The 17,867-nt window shown below is 32.1% G+C and overlaps 1 protein-coding gene and 1 long non-coding RNA gene across 2 annotated transcripts; both read right to left on the bottom strand.

Annotated features, from left to right (window-relative positions):
- Positions 1–24: 24 nt before the first annotated feature.
- Positions 25–13,787, bottom strand: LOC126750489 (sorting and assembly machinery component 50 homolog). Its single transcript, XM_050460126.1, has 7 exons — positions 13,580–13,787; positions 12,968–13,509; positions 12,785–12,890; positions 6,256–6,419; positions 5,964–6,069; positions 5,623–5,911; positions 25–359 (listed from the first exon to the last, which is right to left on the bottom strand). Exons 1-7 carry the CDS (start codon positions 13,598–13,600, stop codon positions 169–171), a joined length of 1,419 nt encoding a protein of 472 aa, XP_050316083.1. The 5' UTR covers positions 13,601–13,787; the 3' UTR covers positions 25–168.
- LOC126750497 (uncharacterized) lies at positions 9,031–12,226 on the bottom strand. Its single transcript, XR_007665739.1, has 4 exons — positions 11,632–12,226; positions 11,300–11,519; positions 10,916–11,184; positions 9,031–10,848 (listed from the first exon to the last, which is right to left on the bottom strand). It is a non-coding gene; the product is annotated as an uncharacterized LOC126750497 (long non-coding RNA).
- Positions 13,788–17,867: the final 4,080 nt, after the last annotated feature.

Below are 17,867 nucleotides of genomic sequence, written 5' to 3'. Positions count from 1 at the left end.
TTCTTTACCCAATAAAAATGCGCATTTTACTGTCAACAAAATATAATAACATCAAGATGTCAACCAAATAATCTGGTCCAAAAATATACAAATAATTTCACTCGATTTCATTTTGCCGATATTTTAATACCATCTACTATTCAATTTTATACAGGGAGGCTGCGAAAATTATAGAAATTGTACGCCGATGCCAAATTGGACGCCGGGGTGCGTTTGGTCTCCTTTTTCAAACCTATAGGGGAAACAGTAGTTCACTTCTAGTCTAGCCATGTTGCCGAGCTTCAAAGCCACTCCTAGACCATAAGAAATTCGCATGTTTTCTTTAAGGACTTGTACAATGTCACTTTTTGAGGTTTTTTCTGAAAAAATTTAGCTTTTAAGTTAAATCTTGAATTAACGAGATCGGGTGCAAACAAATCAAAAACTATGTCGCCACTTATTCAAGGCTGACAAAAATTTGTTGACATTGAGACAATTCTGTAAAAATTTCGTAATTAACACGTTGACTGCCGGACGTATATCAGAACTTGGGTCAGGTGCGCCGGGAGTGTTTTATTAATTTTGTTTTCTAATAAGTAGATTTTAGATCCAAATATAGTAGCAAGAGACACTTTTTTTGTATTTGACCTTGTTTAGAAGCATGTATAATATGTATACACGCGGCGCAGCATTATTTTTTATTAATCTGCGCCGTGTGTGTAAATACTATACACAACCGCTAAAATTTATACATATGCCTGTCCAGGTAAACCACCAATATGTGTTGAATGTTTTTTTGTAATTCATAAAGCCAAATTAAAGTAATAAAGGGATTTTCCATATTTTTATCAATTATGCCATTTTTTCCACAATGTTTTAAATATTTGGTGTATTTTTCCATTAGTTTAGAAGTAATTTTTAGTTATCACCTTCTATTTTTTTTTAAGAAAACATTTTCCAATTTACTTTATGTTACATTTCCTAACCTAAAATGCGGTATTTTCTTACTAAAAAACAAAGAAAATTCTATCCAACTTCGACCCGCATTATTGGGCACTTTTTTGCAATGCAAAATTTAAAACAGCTATATTTTCAAAAAATAGAAAAATATTTTCACGCCAATCACATTATATGTTAGTCCTACGCCGGACAAATAGAGAACCCATAAGAAATACACGTAATGTGTGCGTAAATCGTATACACGCGGCCTGAAGTCATCAATAGAACTATGTATATATTTTATACACATGGCGCCAGTGACACACACGCTGTGTATAATATATATACACATGGCAGTCAACGTGTTAAGTAAAAAAAAGTGTCATTTGTCTTTTATGCGAATGATAAGGCTATAAGTTTCTCCAAAATTCTGGAGTTAAGAATAAACATAAAGAAGTCCTTATCTGCTTATTTTACAAAATATGAATTATTAAACTCTGCTTAGCATCGTTTTACTCCTAAAACCACAGGAACAGAATTTTATAATCAGATTGTGCCTACCGTTAACAAATGCCAGCATATTCTGGGATTATTTATCATTTTACTTATATAAACTTTTTTGTTTGTTAGAATTAATAATGAGAGTAGGATAGGAAGAGTTCGTTTCATCTAGAAATTGGATATTACTAAAATTACTTTTAGTCAAAAGTAAGTAATTCTTGACTACATGTTTTGCAGTAAACTAAAAATTAGTTGTTATGCCTTAAAATTTCTATCAGCACTGTGGTAAAGAGAGTATTTCAATTTTACATTGAAACACTTTAATTGTTGTTAAGGGGAAAAATTGTTGCTTGGGATTTTTGATGGAAAACAAGTCGGTTTTAAACTTTGATTTGATAAGAAATGATCCAATTCTTTTTTTTTTTAAGAACAATTATGAAAAATTATGATTTTTGATTAACTGCATATAAAAATTCTTAATGCATTGGCTATAGAAAATAGTAAATAGGAAATCACAGTTCCATTATTCCACAGACAGTTCTAAATTATAAATAATTTTCGCACTTTAAATTACTTCATGTGCTAAGTCTTACATACTGAATTCCCCTGGTCAGTGGAATTTCCTTTCCTTAAAAGAAAAAGTAGAAAATAAAATTGAATGATTGCTGATGTATATGAGAGGTTCCATTCCAAAACTCGCCAGATCCATTTAAAAAAAAATCGTTGCACTAATAGGATTTATTGATAGTCCTCTATACATTAAAAAGTACGACATGCCAAAACTCGCCTTAGCCTACGATAAAAGCATAGAAAGAAGGATTATTCCAAAAGTCGTTTTATCAAAGCGACCAACGGATGAAAAGAGTAAAATCAATGAAATTTGTCAAAAAGTAGTCAAAGAAGATCTTTCACTAAGAATTTAAGAAACCTGTGTTTCCTACTTTGCAAAAATTATTCTGCATTTTTTTCAATAATATATGTATAGTATAATATCAATAATTTTATGTATGCCTTTTGTAATTTAAATTAATTTAGCTATAAGAAATTTAATATTACACCAAGTACTTTTAATCAAGAGAAAAGAATAATCTCCATACTAGATTTTATATTGATTATATCAGCTTCTTATGGATGAGAAGCTGATCTAGCATTTTTGAAACCAAAAAAACTAGTCAATGAATAATCAAAACTTAGAGTTGATTGAAGCGAAATAATATGGTTTTAACAAACACATAGTAATCTACAACAAAAACAGATGAAGATTACAGGGGAAGAACGATGTAAGTCACATTTTTATATGTTTGAGAAAAACGAATTTGAAAGTTTGAAGACTTCCATGCAAAAAAATAAAAATAAATCGTTTTGTACTATTTTTTTATTAGAAGTCATTAACATGGGCAATACTTAGGGACTACTAAAAATCAGAAAAAAATAAACAGAATTTTGGAAAAAAATAATTTAAGATTCCTTCTCTTCGGTGTACCGAGAAACGATCCAAGTCCACAAGAATTAGGTTTGAACGCCGCTATAACAAGAATACAACATTACTAAGGATCTTAATATTTGACCGTTGTAGCTTGCCTTCATTCCAAAATAGCGCGTCATGTTTGGCACGGACATTATAATAGACATTGGTATTGATAGTTACTTTTGCTGAAACAGAAATGATCTTATTATTAGTACAAAGTATAACTTCATCGCTGTCACTTACCATATCTGCATCATCTACAGTCCTATTATTAGCATGATAAGGCAAATTAGTGTAGTAGATTTGTGGCGTTTCATCTACAAACTTCTTAAGTTCCTGCAGTTGGTCATAGTTCAACTTGGGAATAGGAATGAGGCCATTGTAAAGTTTGTCCGGTGTTGCAGCCGCTATGCCTGGCCTTGGGGGTATTAGAACAAAACTTGACATAGCTCCATTGTAACTTTCTCGCATTTGAATTGTTCGTGGATGTTGATGGCTTATTATTAGTTCTTTTATTGGCCTTGTTGGGAATGGACAGGTTTTTTTATATTGAGGGGTTAAAAATTTTGTCCATGCATGGAAAATGTCTGTAGTACACTCAATAACATTATGGTGGCATTGGTTTAACCCTAGCACTTTTAAAAACCTCGACCCATTGGGATGGAACTTCCAACTCTTGTTTTCTGTTTGATGAGAGCAAAGTCTTTATCGCACTCTAAGTACGAGTGCCCCCGAATTGGAAATGTAATTTTGATTTTATCAAACCTACCTTCTTTATGGACCATATGATGTAAGAGGCGTATAATGGTGTAATTCTTATTTTGACCTGCACATGAGTCGCAAAATATTTTCAAACCTCTAACAGTTTGTCCTAGAATATTATGGCAAAAATCATGTAATAAAGACGCGACTTCATCAGCACCTTTCTTGGCAATAGTCTCAGGGTATGTATAAAAAACAGCCTCATTGGTTGAACTTGAATATTAAAACTGACAAAGTTCATTTGCCTTTTGTAGTATACATCATTGGTAGTGATGTTGGGTGTAGGAAGATTTTTGGAAAAGTCCATGGTTATAGCTTCAATTGACTCATTTTTTCTGGACTGTATTTTAACGTGTCGCTTTCTTGTATAGAAAGTAGCTGCTTTAAGTTTATGCAATTTATTTTCATTTTCCAAACCTTTAATTTCATTTTGTAATTCCAACTGTGCCTCGTTTTCGATAGTGTTCTTTAGTTTCTCTTGTAGTGACTTTATTTTAACTATGTGTTCATCACAGACGCTACACGTATCGGAGCAAGGATACCCGAAACTAATATTAAAATCTTTGACTAAAATTTGTTTGTATGCTTCATAACTTATTGGGTCATTGGGGAATTTGTCGCCGTACATTTTGTGCATTTTCTTAACGTTGAGCTCTTCAGGGAGGTAGATCTTTGATGATTTTTTAAGGCTATAATGTGACTTCCTACTTTTAAAAGATTTTATGTGGTTACGCACATTTTCGATTAACTGAGAGTTCAATCGGTGAGGGCGATTCTGATGTTTCCCCCTCATATCAGCAACACAATAACCGCCTTTTTTTAGGTAGTCTTTCATAGTCATAATACGGCGATTGGTAATCCCGTGTAACGATAAAAAAGCTTTTTGACATACCTCAATTTCTCCCATCATGCCGCCCTCGCAATCTAGTTTAATTCTTACTTTAAACGTATACGAGTTATCTGTAAGCCTTGCTGTGTTCTTGTTTTGTCTAGGTCTTCTTCTACTACATTCTTATTCCCGATTAATTCGCATAAATGGCTGTTTTGACTATTTCTATTTTCTAAGCTATTAAAGTTTTGAATGATTTTTCGTCTTTTTTCGGCGGATATAACCTCAAAACAACGAAATCTTTTGCAGGCACTTGCATTACCCGTCTCATGAGTATGATTTCTTAAAAATTTTGCCGCATCACTTACACGTCCAAGCTTTAGTTTTTTTTTACTGTTTTTCAAAACACTTAAAGGTATATCACTGTCACTACTATTACTTTCTTCCGACATTTGAAGATACCAAAACAAATAATACACAACGCCAACAACCTCTTAGGACGATACAACAATAACGACTAAAATGCTAACGAATCTTAAACGATTCAAGCGGACGCATTGTGGACTTCGACCGATCTTTGTCGAGTTCGGGCGGACTTGGATCGTTATTCCAAAGTGTACCAAACTTATATCGCTGATTTTAGTGGAATACGATCGGTATTCTGAAGAATATTTCACGGCACGTTAAAGTACCAGGGAAAGGGTATAAAAATAGCGAATAATCAAAAATTTTACAATTTTGGACTTGGATCGTTTTTCCCTTGTGGTCTTCAGATATATCATATTAAGAATACATATTTCCTAATTAATAAAGTGCACTATCCATCTCAAAATAACTGAAGCACTCAATAAAAAATGGAAAATTAATGTTTTTTTTTTCCGATAACTTCAAAACAAGTTTTTTAATGGCAATTAAATTTTTTCTTAGCTCTCAACTTTTTTCATGCCGGTATATGTGTTTTTGTACTGAGAAAATAATAAATTTAATTCAATTTTATAACACCAAAATATTGGTATTATTTTTAAAGAGTTTAAACACTTCAACGCACTCAGAACATCTACATCTAATTGATAATAACCTGTCTTTAAAAGCAATTTTATAATATCCTGCCATATGATTGGAACTAGATTAAAAAAAAACTTACCCAAACTAAAATCTCCAACATTCCCAGCATTAACAAAGAAATGTGTCCTAAAAAGATCCCCAAATCCTCCTCTACCGGGTCTAAAAGGCAACGGAGTGAACAGATGGAGCCCAGCTGCCCAATATGAGCTGGATCCTAAAGAATCTCCATCCACATGGGGCCCTACACCGCGTGCCTGGAACCCCCTGATTGAAAGGGGTCCACCAATGAAACATCTGTCTGCTATAGTGACTTTTTTATCATTGTTTGTGGGAGAAATATAACCAGCCATCAAACTGGTTTGGATAACCTACAAATGGTTGAAATGGTTCTTTGATCTAAACCAGGATCAGATACTTTACAATGTCCTCAAATAAAGAATAGTTATCTTGGAAGAAAATTTCGTTCTTTAAAAAACCAATATCGCCACCAAGGCCAGCCAGTTCAGATGTCAACTGGACTATAGATCTGCAAAAAAATATATATATATATATATATATATAAATATATATATATATATATATAAATATATATAATATATATATATAAATTTGTATATATATATAATATATAATATATAATATATATATAATATATATAATATATATATATATATATATATATATATATATTAATAAAGATAATATTTCTTACCCTGTACTGGGGAAAATGGGTTCATCTCGAAAATCAACAGTTAAAATGTGTTTAATTGAGGATTTCAAAGAGGCACCAGATTGCTCTCGTACGTCAAAAGAGGCTGATCTAGTTAATGTTGACAAATCTCTTACGGCACCTTCCCATTGTAAGTTATGCTTAAACTGAAATAAAGAGACGTTTTACATTTAAAACAAAAAAAACCCATTTCAAGAAAATATTCTTTGGATAATTCCGAGACAAAAAAACTTTTTTTTTATATATTTTTTTTTTAATTTTTATAAAAAATTAACAGATCTTGCAAAAATTTGATAATATTACAGGAAGAAGCTAATTAGCTCCATAGCAGATTAAAATTTTAGAATCCTGTAGCTGTCAAAGGGGAGCACCTTATATTCTTAATACTTATCACTTGATTTGTATTTTTTATTTTTCTATAAATTATATTATTGTTATTGGGCATTCTATCATGTTGGAAATAAAGGCTTATTATTATTATTATTCTGCAAGTTGACTTAAATTATTAGATCCTCCTGTTGAAATTATTAGGTCCAGTGCGCACCACAGCCAAGTTATTAGGAAAAAAGTATGCCAATGCTTCTTTTTGTTTTTGATTATCTCATTTTTTTAATCCACATTTACTTAAAGGTAGTTTTTATTTTAGGTCGTCCATGGATAGTTTTCAGAATGAGTTAAAGTGATTTTTATTCGTACGACATATATTCAAAGGAACTTTTTTCTTAAAACAACCTATCGAATATCCTCTGACGTTTCGGACCGTAGTAAGGAAACACCCTGTATAGTGACGTGAAATTTATTAGATCCTAAAACTTCTACACTCTAAATTTTCTCAATAAAAAAAATCTTCCAAGTTTGTTATATAAATTGACAATGTAAGGCTTAGAGTTCTCTCTGTAAAATAATTTCCAGATGATAATAGTTTTTCTTTTACCTGGCAAACAGACAAACTGAAAATAAGAGGTTTTATTTTAGAGGAATTACGTTTATTAGGATGAAGGATGTCACTGCTAAAATTAAAAATTTTAGAGAAAAAAATTCAGGGAAATCTAAAATGCATACAAGAATCTATTATAAATCCTTTCACAAAACTAATTATGTCTATGGCGTTGGAAAAAATTAAACACAGTCGCATTTTTTAAAATTAAATTGTGATACTTTAAATTTTGACGAACTTCTTGCCTAGATCTGGCAATGCAAGTTTGAATGTCATATTGAAAATCACATGGCTTCCAATTAAATGTCATACAGATATATGATATCCATATTGTATTTGTTATTCTCTAGTGTTTCCATAAAAGCTTTCGATTTTTAAGAAAAATATCAATATATTGGGTTGGGTTGTTTTCAGTCAGATTAAGTAAAAAAAGATGATTTTCTGTTAAACAATCATGGCTTTGTATTATTGACATGTCAATAAAATGTAAAGGACAGAACAAAATACAAAAAGAAAAATGATTGATTGATAAAATATATCTATCTGTACCTCTATAGGAAACCATCATTAATTCAGTTCCAGAAAATTTGGCTTCTTTATTAAATCTACTACAGCAAGAATAAACTGCTTTTTTGACATTTGTTTAGAGATGCTTTAAAACAAAAAACTAACACAGACTTTATTTTTCAATGTTACAAAAGCTTTCACATTGTGCATCTCAACAATTAATGTAAATTGTCTAACTATTAATAAATAAACTCTTGCTCTATGACTTTGCTGACAGCACTGTGAATCTTATCTTTCTAGCAGAAAAAATATTAAGTATGTATACAATGGAAACATAAAGATTCAATTTCATATTGAGTCTGTCTTGGCGCCAGTATGGGCCTTCTGAGGTTCATCCTCTACATTGTTTTTTTTTTGCTCCTAGTACCACTGGTACTAAAATAGTAGAATTCTGGTGAGAGGTATTCATGCCTTTTTATAGGCCTTCTTACAGTGCCAATAGTAAACCTTTGCTTTAATAGCGGAATGGTAATGTAGAGGCTGTGCTTAATTATAAGCTTTAAGTACTGTAGAATGAGAACTTATTTCTTAATTTTTCTTTTTAAACTTTGACAGGTTTATTCATCCTACAAATAAATACATTTATTTATAAATACATATATATATATATATATATATATATATATATATATATTAATATTATATTTATTATTCTTTTCTTCTATATCTTTATAATGAGTATTATCCAATATTCGTTATAACACAAATTGTAATGAGTTGAATATACCACTCTTGACAACGGCCACTAGTCAAATATTAATACCCTACTTTGGTCCTAATTTTTTTAATCGTTTACCTTTAGCTATAATAAAAATAAATAGCAAAGGTCTTTTTACAAAGAAATATATGAATTACTTCAAAATATGAGTTATTTTATACAAAAATAGATACCTAAAATAGGCTAACTTCCACAGATTTATTGGCTCAGTTAATTTTGTTTTAATCTATTTGGCTTATAAGTTATTATAAATTTGCTAACTATACCGGATGACACAGAAATGAGGGAACACTTAATAACTTTTTTTACTTTTCAACATAAACAAAGAAATTTGGTATATCAATAGAATAGTTATAAGAGCATCTTTTGACATATTCTAGGATTTTCCATCACTTCCGGTTTCACAAGAAATAACACTAAATTTCTTATTTTAAATGGGACACTTGGTATATTATGTATTTCGATAAAAATAATATTCTGAAAACAATTGCTCCCCCTTGCCCCTACGCAAGGGAGGCAAAAATGAGACGGATTTTACAACTTTTGAATTTCTGAAGCTATTTTTCTTCTTTTCAACATATATATTTCGTAAAATAAATCATCTAGGTATCACTTTCACAATAATTTTTATGTTAATATGCATATATCTATTTTATTTTTATTAAAATAAGTGTCTCATTTTTACCTTTGAATTCGGATAAATACGAGACACCTCAGGTTAAATATAAGACACGGTTTATTTCGCGTTATTAACTACGAACGTTCCGTGTAGTGATAATTTTGAGACAGTATGGGGTAAAAAAAAGACAATAGGTATATTTTTTTTTAATGAAGAATCAACCTTTCATTTTTTTATAATTTAAAGCAAAATAACGAAACATTCTAATAAATATGAAAAACAAATGAATAATGTGTAATTTTTACATGAAATAACACATTAGGTACCTAACTCAAAAACAAAGTTCCTTGGTAAGTAAAAATAAATTAACTAGTTTTTTTAAGCACTTAATTGGCTTTCTTAATTTTCATACACATCAACTTGGTTGGGAAAAATATAATGCACCCTAGTTCCTGTAAGAACTAGCTGTGGAAGAGGCAGTTTCATAACAATATCTTCTTCATTTATCGCATTAACGTAATTTTCAACTGTCTTAAATCTTTTGTATGATTGAAACATATTTATAAATATGTTGTTTAGTTTTTCCACCCAAATATTTGACAAGAACAAATTCTCCAGCTGAATAGAGGTTCTCTTTTTTTTCTCGTGTGTCACTATTAACTTCTAATTCGTCAACACTAAAAGGGTCATAATCATCATTACTATCCCTTAAACTGGCAGTACATTCAGTTACTGCTGATTCACTTGAACTGGACTCATATTTTTTTCTATTATTAATCTTTGATTTTGCCACATTTTTACCTTTGCTTCCACTACTTTTTCTAACTACGTTTTTATTCTTATATTTTACTTCATTTTTTTCTATAATTTTTCTACTGAATTCTCCCTCTGTTATGACACAGCCACTCATATCCATTTTTCTATGTTTCTTTGTTTCCAATCCTTTTGTAACTGAAAAGCGACCAAGCAATATTTCTTGAAAAGAAACTTCTCTTTTAGAATCTGTTGTCTTTTCATTTGAAACTTTTAATTCAACATTCATTGAACTGCAACCTGCTTGAGGTTCTTAAATTGCACTTTCTCTGTTTTTCATTTGGATTTCTTTATTTGTTTCGTCAGCTTGTTCATCACTACTACCTTCTCTTTCTAAAATATCTTTCTCAACTACAATGTATTCTTGATTACCAGGTTGCTTTTCTCTTGCTTCCTCTAATACGTTTTGTTCAGTTGGTAAATGTTCTACAATACTATAGGGGTTCTCTCTTGGATTTAGGTCCTGATATCTATCTAGTTTATCTTTATCTAGCCGTGCCACGTGATATTTGGCTCTGGTGAAAGGAAAAATTCCACTTGAATTAAAACCCGATATAACATTGTTTTTTGTTATACCCTCTTCCCATACTGAACAAAGGAAGTTACAGAATTCAGACTTACTTAATTTATTTCTATTAGTTCTTTGCCAAACAATTAGAGCTTCATTCCATTTAAGCTTTAAGGGTCCAAAACAGTTTCTGTCCAATGGTTGTAAGACATCTGTCGTATGAGGAGGTAGTTTTAACAAAACTATATTCTCCCTAATAGCACACTGAATTGTTGGAGGATCCAAATAACTTATATGTCCATCCAGCACTATAAGTAACGGTCTTTGCGTAACTATTTCGCAGAATTTAATGAACCATTCATTAAATATTTCGGTAGTCATCCATCCTTTTTTGGAACATGCATATATTGTGTCTGAAAAAGACATGGCATTTAAATAGATAAATGATAATATCTTAATTTAGAAAAAATAAGTAAGTACCTTTTAAATCCTTATCTTTCTGTCCTCTTCCGGCAACTCCTTTAATTCTTGAAGGGTCACTTGAAAAATACATCTCGTCTAAATTCCAAATTGAGTCAGGTTTATTTTCAAGATGGTATTTTTTTATTGTTTCTTCCAAGATGTCGTAAAAATGATATATAATAAAGGGATCAGATGTTGCTTTATACCGACAAGCCTCCAGCTGCTCTAGTTTTTTCAAACTGAACCGATTTTGCTGGCAGAAAAATACAAACCAATCTTTTCCAGGTCTACAATCCCAAAAGGAAGTTTTTAAATCATTTTGTTGTACAAATGCCTGTACAACATCTAATATCTCTTTTCGGGATAAAGCGAAACCCCAGTTAGCCAATACTTTTTACTTACTAGTTAAGTCATCCTCTATTTCTTTCGATAGTGCTGTTTTTCTGCGCGCTCTTCTTTTCAATTCCCCTTAGCCTTCGACTTAATAAGCTTTTGTCTATGTGATATTTTTTTTGTGCAGTGCGTAATGAAATTTTGTTCTCTCTAATATCTTGCAAGGCAGCCTGCAAGTCTTCCTCTGTAAATTGTTTTGGCTTTGGCTTATAGATTTTTTTCATTTTATCTGAAAACAAGAATTTTCTGAAGAATATCACATAAAATGTCTCATATTCAATACATTTCAACAACATTTTGTCTCATATTAACCCCAAATCATGTCTCATTAATACACCTACCTCTAGTTTCTGTTTATCCGATTAATTTAATGTTACCCAGCACTTAATGCACAGGAAATCACTGTACAGTTACTAAACAAAGCACAGAAAACATAAACAGTTCATACACTTCAGGATTGCTATTTGTTTACTTCAATATGAAACATGTGTTTTTCGCGCCTAATTTTGACACATTTTTCAGCTGATGGTAAAAACCCCTAGAGAAGATTTCTTTCTTACAAATTAGAGATTATTTTAAAGTTAAGGTTTGTATCTTTGCTAGAAATATGGTGCTGCTTTAATAATTGTTTAATAGATATCAGGACGAGCTGTCTTATTTTTACCTGAAAGATTTTGGTGTCTCATTTTTACCCCCTTGACCCTACTCTATTTGCTACTTTTTGTTTTATTCTCATAGCAAAAATTATTTTTTTTAAAATAGGGTGCCATGAATGTGTTGAAAGTTTTAGTTTTTAATCAAGTAATCATGGAAATAGTTTTCATTGCATTTTATGACTTAAATCTTTTATATGCCTATTTAAAATGTCCAAATAATTAATTTTGGCATTTACTTTATTTTTTTAAATAGCACATTATTGGGAACAACCACTTTGAAATGCGGTTGCTTTCTCCCAATAATTTGATATGATTATTTTAACAACCACACACAACCACCACCTTAATTAATGAATAAAATTTAAAATTTAAAATTAAAATTTAAAAAAATGATTTTTTCTCTGAGTATAAAACAAAAAGTAGAAAATACAATATCAATGTTTTCAGAATATTATTTTTTATCGAAATATGTAATAATATACCAAATGGCCCATTTAAAATAAGAAAGTTAATGTCACTTCCTGTTAAACTGGAAGTGCTGGAAAACAATAGAATATGTCAAAAGATGCTCTTATAACTATTTTATCGATATACCAAATTTCATTTGTTTATCTTGAAAAGTAACAAAGTTATTCATTCAGTGTACCCTTTTTTCTGTGTCACCCAGTATACATAATGCAAATTTCTACATAATATATTAGATACACAAAACAGACTATGTCTACCAGTGTCTGTTTTAAAAAAGTATATAGGGATTAGAATATATTTTCAATTTATATATTATGAAAAATCACTATCACAAATATTTTGCATTTGTATTAGATTAAAAATTACTTACCAGAGATCCAGAATTAAATCCTATGTCTAACAAAAGGCCTCTTTCTAGTTGTTTGTATCCTGAACTGGGCCATTCTGAATGAGCTTGAAATACTGATGTTTTAAGCCTAAAATAGCAAAATGTACACCCTTTTCTTTCTCCTTATTTTCCCAACCTATTAATAAACTATTGACTTTTACTTACATTGGTCTGTGTTTACCCCTAAAAGGCTTAATAAAAGCCAAATTAAAGTTACTAGTTTTCTTAGAACCATGACTGTATTCCACTTGCACTTTCTCACCTCTACCAAAAATATTTGGGGCTCTCATTCCAACTAATACTGACCCTTCATTGTTGCCCACCTGAGTACTTATTCCCCCAGTTACTCTTTTAAATTCCTTCACATCAAATGTTACCTCGAGACCATCTGGTGAGGCATTTGGACCTTTGCTGGTGTCAATATATACTCCAATATTTTTGAAACAGCCCAGTTCTTCCAATTTTGTCCTGGTGCTCAGGGATTGAAGAAGAACTTCTTTGAAATCTTTTGCTTTAAAAAGTTCTTGTATACAGTCCTCCACAATGTCATCTTTGGTCCTGCCAAGACCATCAACATTTATTTTGTCAACCCTGACCCGAACCCTTTCCAAATCAACTTCTTTCACTTCGGGCTCCTTCTGGCTCTCCTCATGGAGGCCCGTTTGTTTGGCGAAACTACTTACATTCGAGGGAGTTTCGTTGGGAATCTAAAATTACAGCACCATCATATAGAGGTTAGATTTAAATTTAGAGATGACTAAAAGTAAACAAACTCGCCTTGGCATGAACTGTACCCATATTTTTTCTGTCAGAAATGATGCTCGGATGCGGTCTGCGGGTTTAAATGCACATTTTCAGGCAGTTTTTGTCGTGTTTTATTTAATAGTTACGAAATTGGGGCAATTTTTAAAGAACTAGGCCGTTCCCGAAAAAACCTGGTTTAGCTGTCAACACAGGTGCTGCCAAAACGGGTTGTCCAGCGTCGTTCTTTTGACGTAAAGCAAATGTACTAGAATTGTTCCCAAAAAGGTATTAGATTGTACTAGATTAAGAAGTTGGTAATTATTAGGATTGATTTTGATTAGGAAGTTCTCTGATAAATATATATGTAGGGTGTCCCAAAAATCAACCATAAGCTGAAAATGGACAATAGACCAGGTACTCAGAGATTCAAAAAAAAATTTTAAAGATGGATCTCAAATGCTTTTAAAATTATAGGCATTGATAGAAAACCGAAAAAAAATGAAACCCCTTGTTGATCTTTTTAAATCAAATCAAATGGTTTATTGTGTCACTACAAAAAAATGTTTACACTCGCCAAAATATTATTATATAAATCGAAAAATCTTACAGCTAAATATAAAACATTAATAGTAGATACTACACTAACATAATCAATTAAAATATGGAACAATACACTAAAATATAAACACTAAAATTAAGATAAAAAAACATTAACATTAAAATCATTAAAATACAAATATACGTAATGCATTTTTAAACGCTAATAGAGAGTGCATTGAGGTACTATGGCGGACGATTAAAACTGGAAATCAAGAAATTCTTGTACACTATAAAAAGGATTTTTCAATAGGAACCTTTTGATGTGGCATTTGATTTCTTTAAAAAAAATTTCCCTTACAGAATTAGGTAGCTTTTTAAGCAACTTAACACCAATAAAGTCAGGTCTACTCTGACACTTTCCCAAACGGCAAAACATAGGAACACAGCTAGCCTTGTTTCTGGTGTCATGAGTATGTATGTCCTATACTAAGGTATAGGTAGTAAGTATGTCGTAAACTATATATTTTCGTTTTTCTTGATGTAAAGAAGGTTTTCTAGGATATATACAAGAGAGTGTCAATATTACCAACCGAAGGAAAGAGTTTCGGCAGTTTTCTCTATAACCCTTACTACACAGAATCCTAATAGTCCTCTGAAGACCAAAAATCTGCTGTGCATGAGAGGATCCAACCCATACAAGCACACCATAAGCCATAACGCTGTGGAAGATGCCAAAGTAGGCGGTTTTCAGGGTATCAGCAGAAACACACCCACACAGATGACGCAAGAGAAAAACGCTGCTGCCAAGCCTCTTACAAATGCTCTCCACATACACCTCCCATTTTAACGTTGGGTCCAGAAGAATACCAAGGAATTTAACAGAGGATGTTTCATCAATACCCCGAGGTGTTTCTTAATGTGAAGGTCATATTTTGGGTCTTCTCCTGGTTCAACAAGAGCCCGCTCGCTAAAAACCATTCCTCCACCTGCTCTTTAGCCTCAGATAGTTTTGCGAGAGCTTCTGCCTCACATTCACCAAATGCAAAGGCAGTGGTATCATCAGCAAAGATTACAAATCCCCATATTTGCCTTTCAAGTGGAAGATCATTAATAAAGATCAGAAAGTGAACTGGGCCCAGCACAGACTCCTGAGGAACTCCCACACTCACCCTGGCTCGAGCAGAAAATTTACCATTGACCTTTACCATCTGCCAGCGATGCTGCAAGAAGCTCGATAAAAGATTTATGGTGTTTTCATCAAAATTATAGTCTTTAAATTTTTTAACAATAAATCGTGAGACATACAATCGAATGCCTTGCTAAGATCACAGAATAAGGGAGAGAGATAAAGGCGGTCCTCATATCCGTTCCTGATGTTATTTAATAAGTCAAGCACCGCATTTATGGTGTTTTTACTTTGTCTAAAACCAAACTGAGCGTCAGAGAACAAGTTATTGCACTCAAAACAATTTACAATCAAATTGTAAATTGTAATTGTGGCTATGACTTTTTCAAACATTTTAGACACAATTGGAACCAAGGAAATAGGCCAGTAGTAATTTTTTGTGCTGTACAGAGTTTTTGTCTCCCTTTTTAAAGATTGGTGAAACTACAGTCTGTTTAAGGCACAGCATAAAGAAACTTCTTTAAGAAGTTTCTTTATGCTGTGGTTTAAGGCAAGATGGAAAGGTGTTCTCACGTATGCACATGTTATTTAACTTAGTTAATGGACAGATAATTTGTTTTTAATTGATAATAAGGTATGTATACTTGGACCATATATATCACAGCTTCTTTTGGGTTTCAAACCATTAATAATTTCCCAAACGTCATTAAAGCTCACTTCCTTGATTTTAAAACCTCTACAACCAAAACTCGATCTAGAGAGATGAAAAAGGGGGTCAGAATTGCTCGATGGAAGATCTTTTAAAATGTTCTCTGCAATGATCGCAAAAAAAGTATTAAACTGCTCAGGGCTTATGGTAAAATTCAGATCTTTAGATTCATTTGCACGTTTTGTGTTTATGATATTCCACATTGATTTTGTGGGTTTTTTTGATGTTCTAATTGCCTGGTCATTCGATACTCTCTTTGCTTCCATTATAGAAACCATGTATTGGTTTTTCAAGTTTTTATAATATTGCCAATAATTTTCCCTATCATACCTCTTGCATATCTCCCTTACAAGAGATAATGTCTCTTTCATTGTCTTAATGTTATCCGTAAACCAGATTGCCTTATTAGGGGCAGTGGATTTTTTTGTGAGTGTTTTTCAGGATATGATTGTTCAAAAGCATCTCTCAGAATTGACATAAAGACCTCAAATTTCTCATCAACAGTAACTTGCTCAGCCAAAACAAAATCCCAAAAAACTTGTTCAATGAATTCGAAGAAAGTATTAGTACCCCGCTGGGTAATTGGCCTATATGTGCCTTTTATGGTATGTGCTTTAGGCTTATCAATCATTTTGAAATCTGCTCTCTGTCCCATATGATCTGAAATATGAAACTGAACTACTTGAACTGAAACATCTTCATAAGAAAAATTAACAAACGCATTATCCAAACAAGAGCCTCCCTCTCCTAGTTGGTTCAAAAAATAGTCTTTTAAATCCATGGCTACCAAGTAAGTCAATAACGGTCATTCGGAGACTTATTATCACCCGCAGCTCTGCCTATTCCAAAAGACACGTTGAAGTCATCCATCAAGACAATTTTCCTCTGATGTCCAATTTGACAGACTATGCCCTCGATTGCCTCATGGAAAGTGCCTAGGTTGCCACTCGGAGTCTCTACATTAAAGTTGTTAAGATTTAAAACAGTTATAGAATCATGTGACTTTCCTAAAAAAATCGCTGTTCTCTCCCCTCTGAACTCAGTTTGACATGTGGAAGCTCTCAAACTGAATCCATCGACTCCAAAAGCAGCAACTTCCTCTTCAGAAAGCCAATGCTCAGTCAGACAGAAAACATTAATATCTTTGTCAATTAAGGCAGCTTCAAGTTGATGAACTTTATTGCTAATTAACTGTACATTATAGTGGAGCAGCTTCAAACTTCGCATGGTTCGTTTTTGTTGGACCTAACCTAAGATTTTAGTACTGTGGTGACAAAAAAATTTGAATTTCTTAACAATTTTTTTTGAATGTAACTCTGAATAACCCTCCGATAAATTACAAAACTAAATTCAAACACAACTGTTCACATTTTTAAGAAATTATCAGATTTTTGTTCTGAGTGAGAGTTTTACCTTATCGCTTTCCTATTATTTTGATCATTATCAGTAGAATGAAAGTAATATTTAAATGCGCATCCTTCCGTGCTAAGTGTAGTTATCTAATACATTGGTACGTAAAACAACGCTAGCTGTTGTAAGTGGGTCTGTGGCACTAATACCATCCCAAAGTGTTGTGGCAGCTGAGATTATTTTGTAGTCTGTGTAATTGACCATTACATCAGTATGTTGTTTTGTGCTATCCGATCGACATAATTTCTAATGCTGGACATCAGGTTTTGTTTTATCTGGATTGTAGAACAACTCTTTAATAAGGTCTATAATTTGAACGATGTTCATCAATCCATCTATCATTCTGTCTTCTTACACGTTCAAAACGTACTTGTGGTGTACGTTAATGTAAGTACATTTACCTTTTTGCTAATGTTTACTGTTGTAATAATGATGTTGTACCTTTATTAAAATTAAATAGAAATAACTGGAAGAAATATAAGACGCCCTCTCAAGAATTTAGGCCCTGACATTTATTAAATTAACCTACAGCTCTA

The sequence above is a fragment of the Anthonomus grandis genome, chromosome 2, assembly GCF_022605725.1.
Source record: "Anthonomus grandis grandis chromosome 2, icAntGran1.3, whole genome shotgun sequence".
Taxonomy (NCBI): Eukaryota; Metazoa; Arthropoda; class Insecta; order Coleoptera; family Curculionidae; genus Anthonomus; species Anthonomus grandis.
The sequence above is the reverse complement of the archived record's forward strand: the minus strand, read 5'-3'. Positions and strand labels throughout refer to the sequence as shown.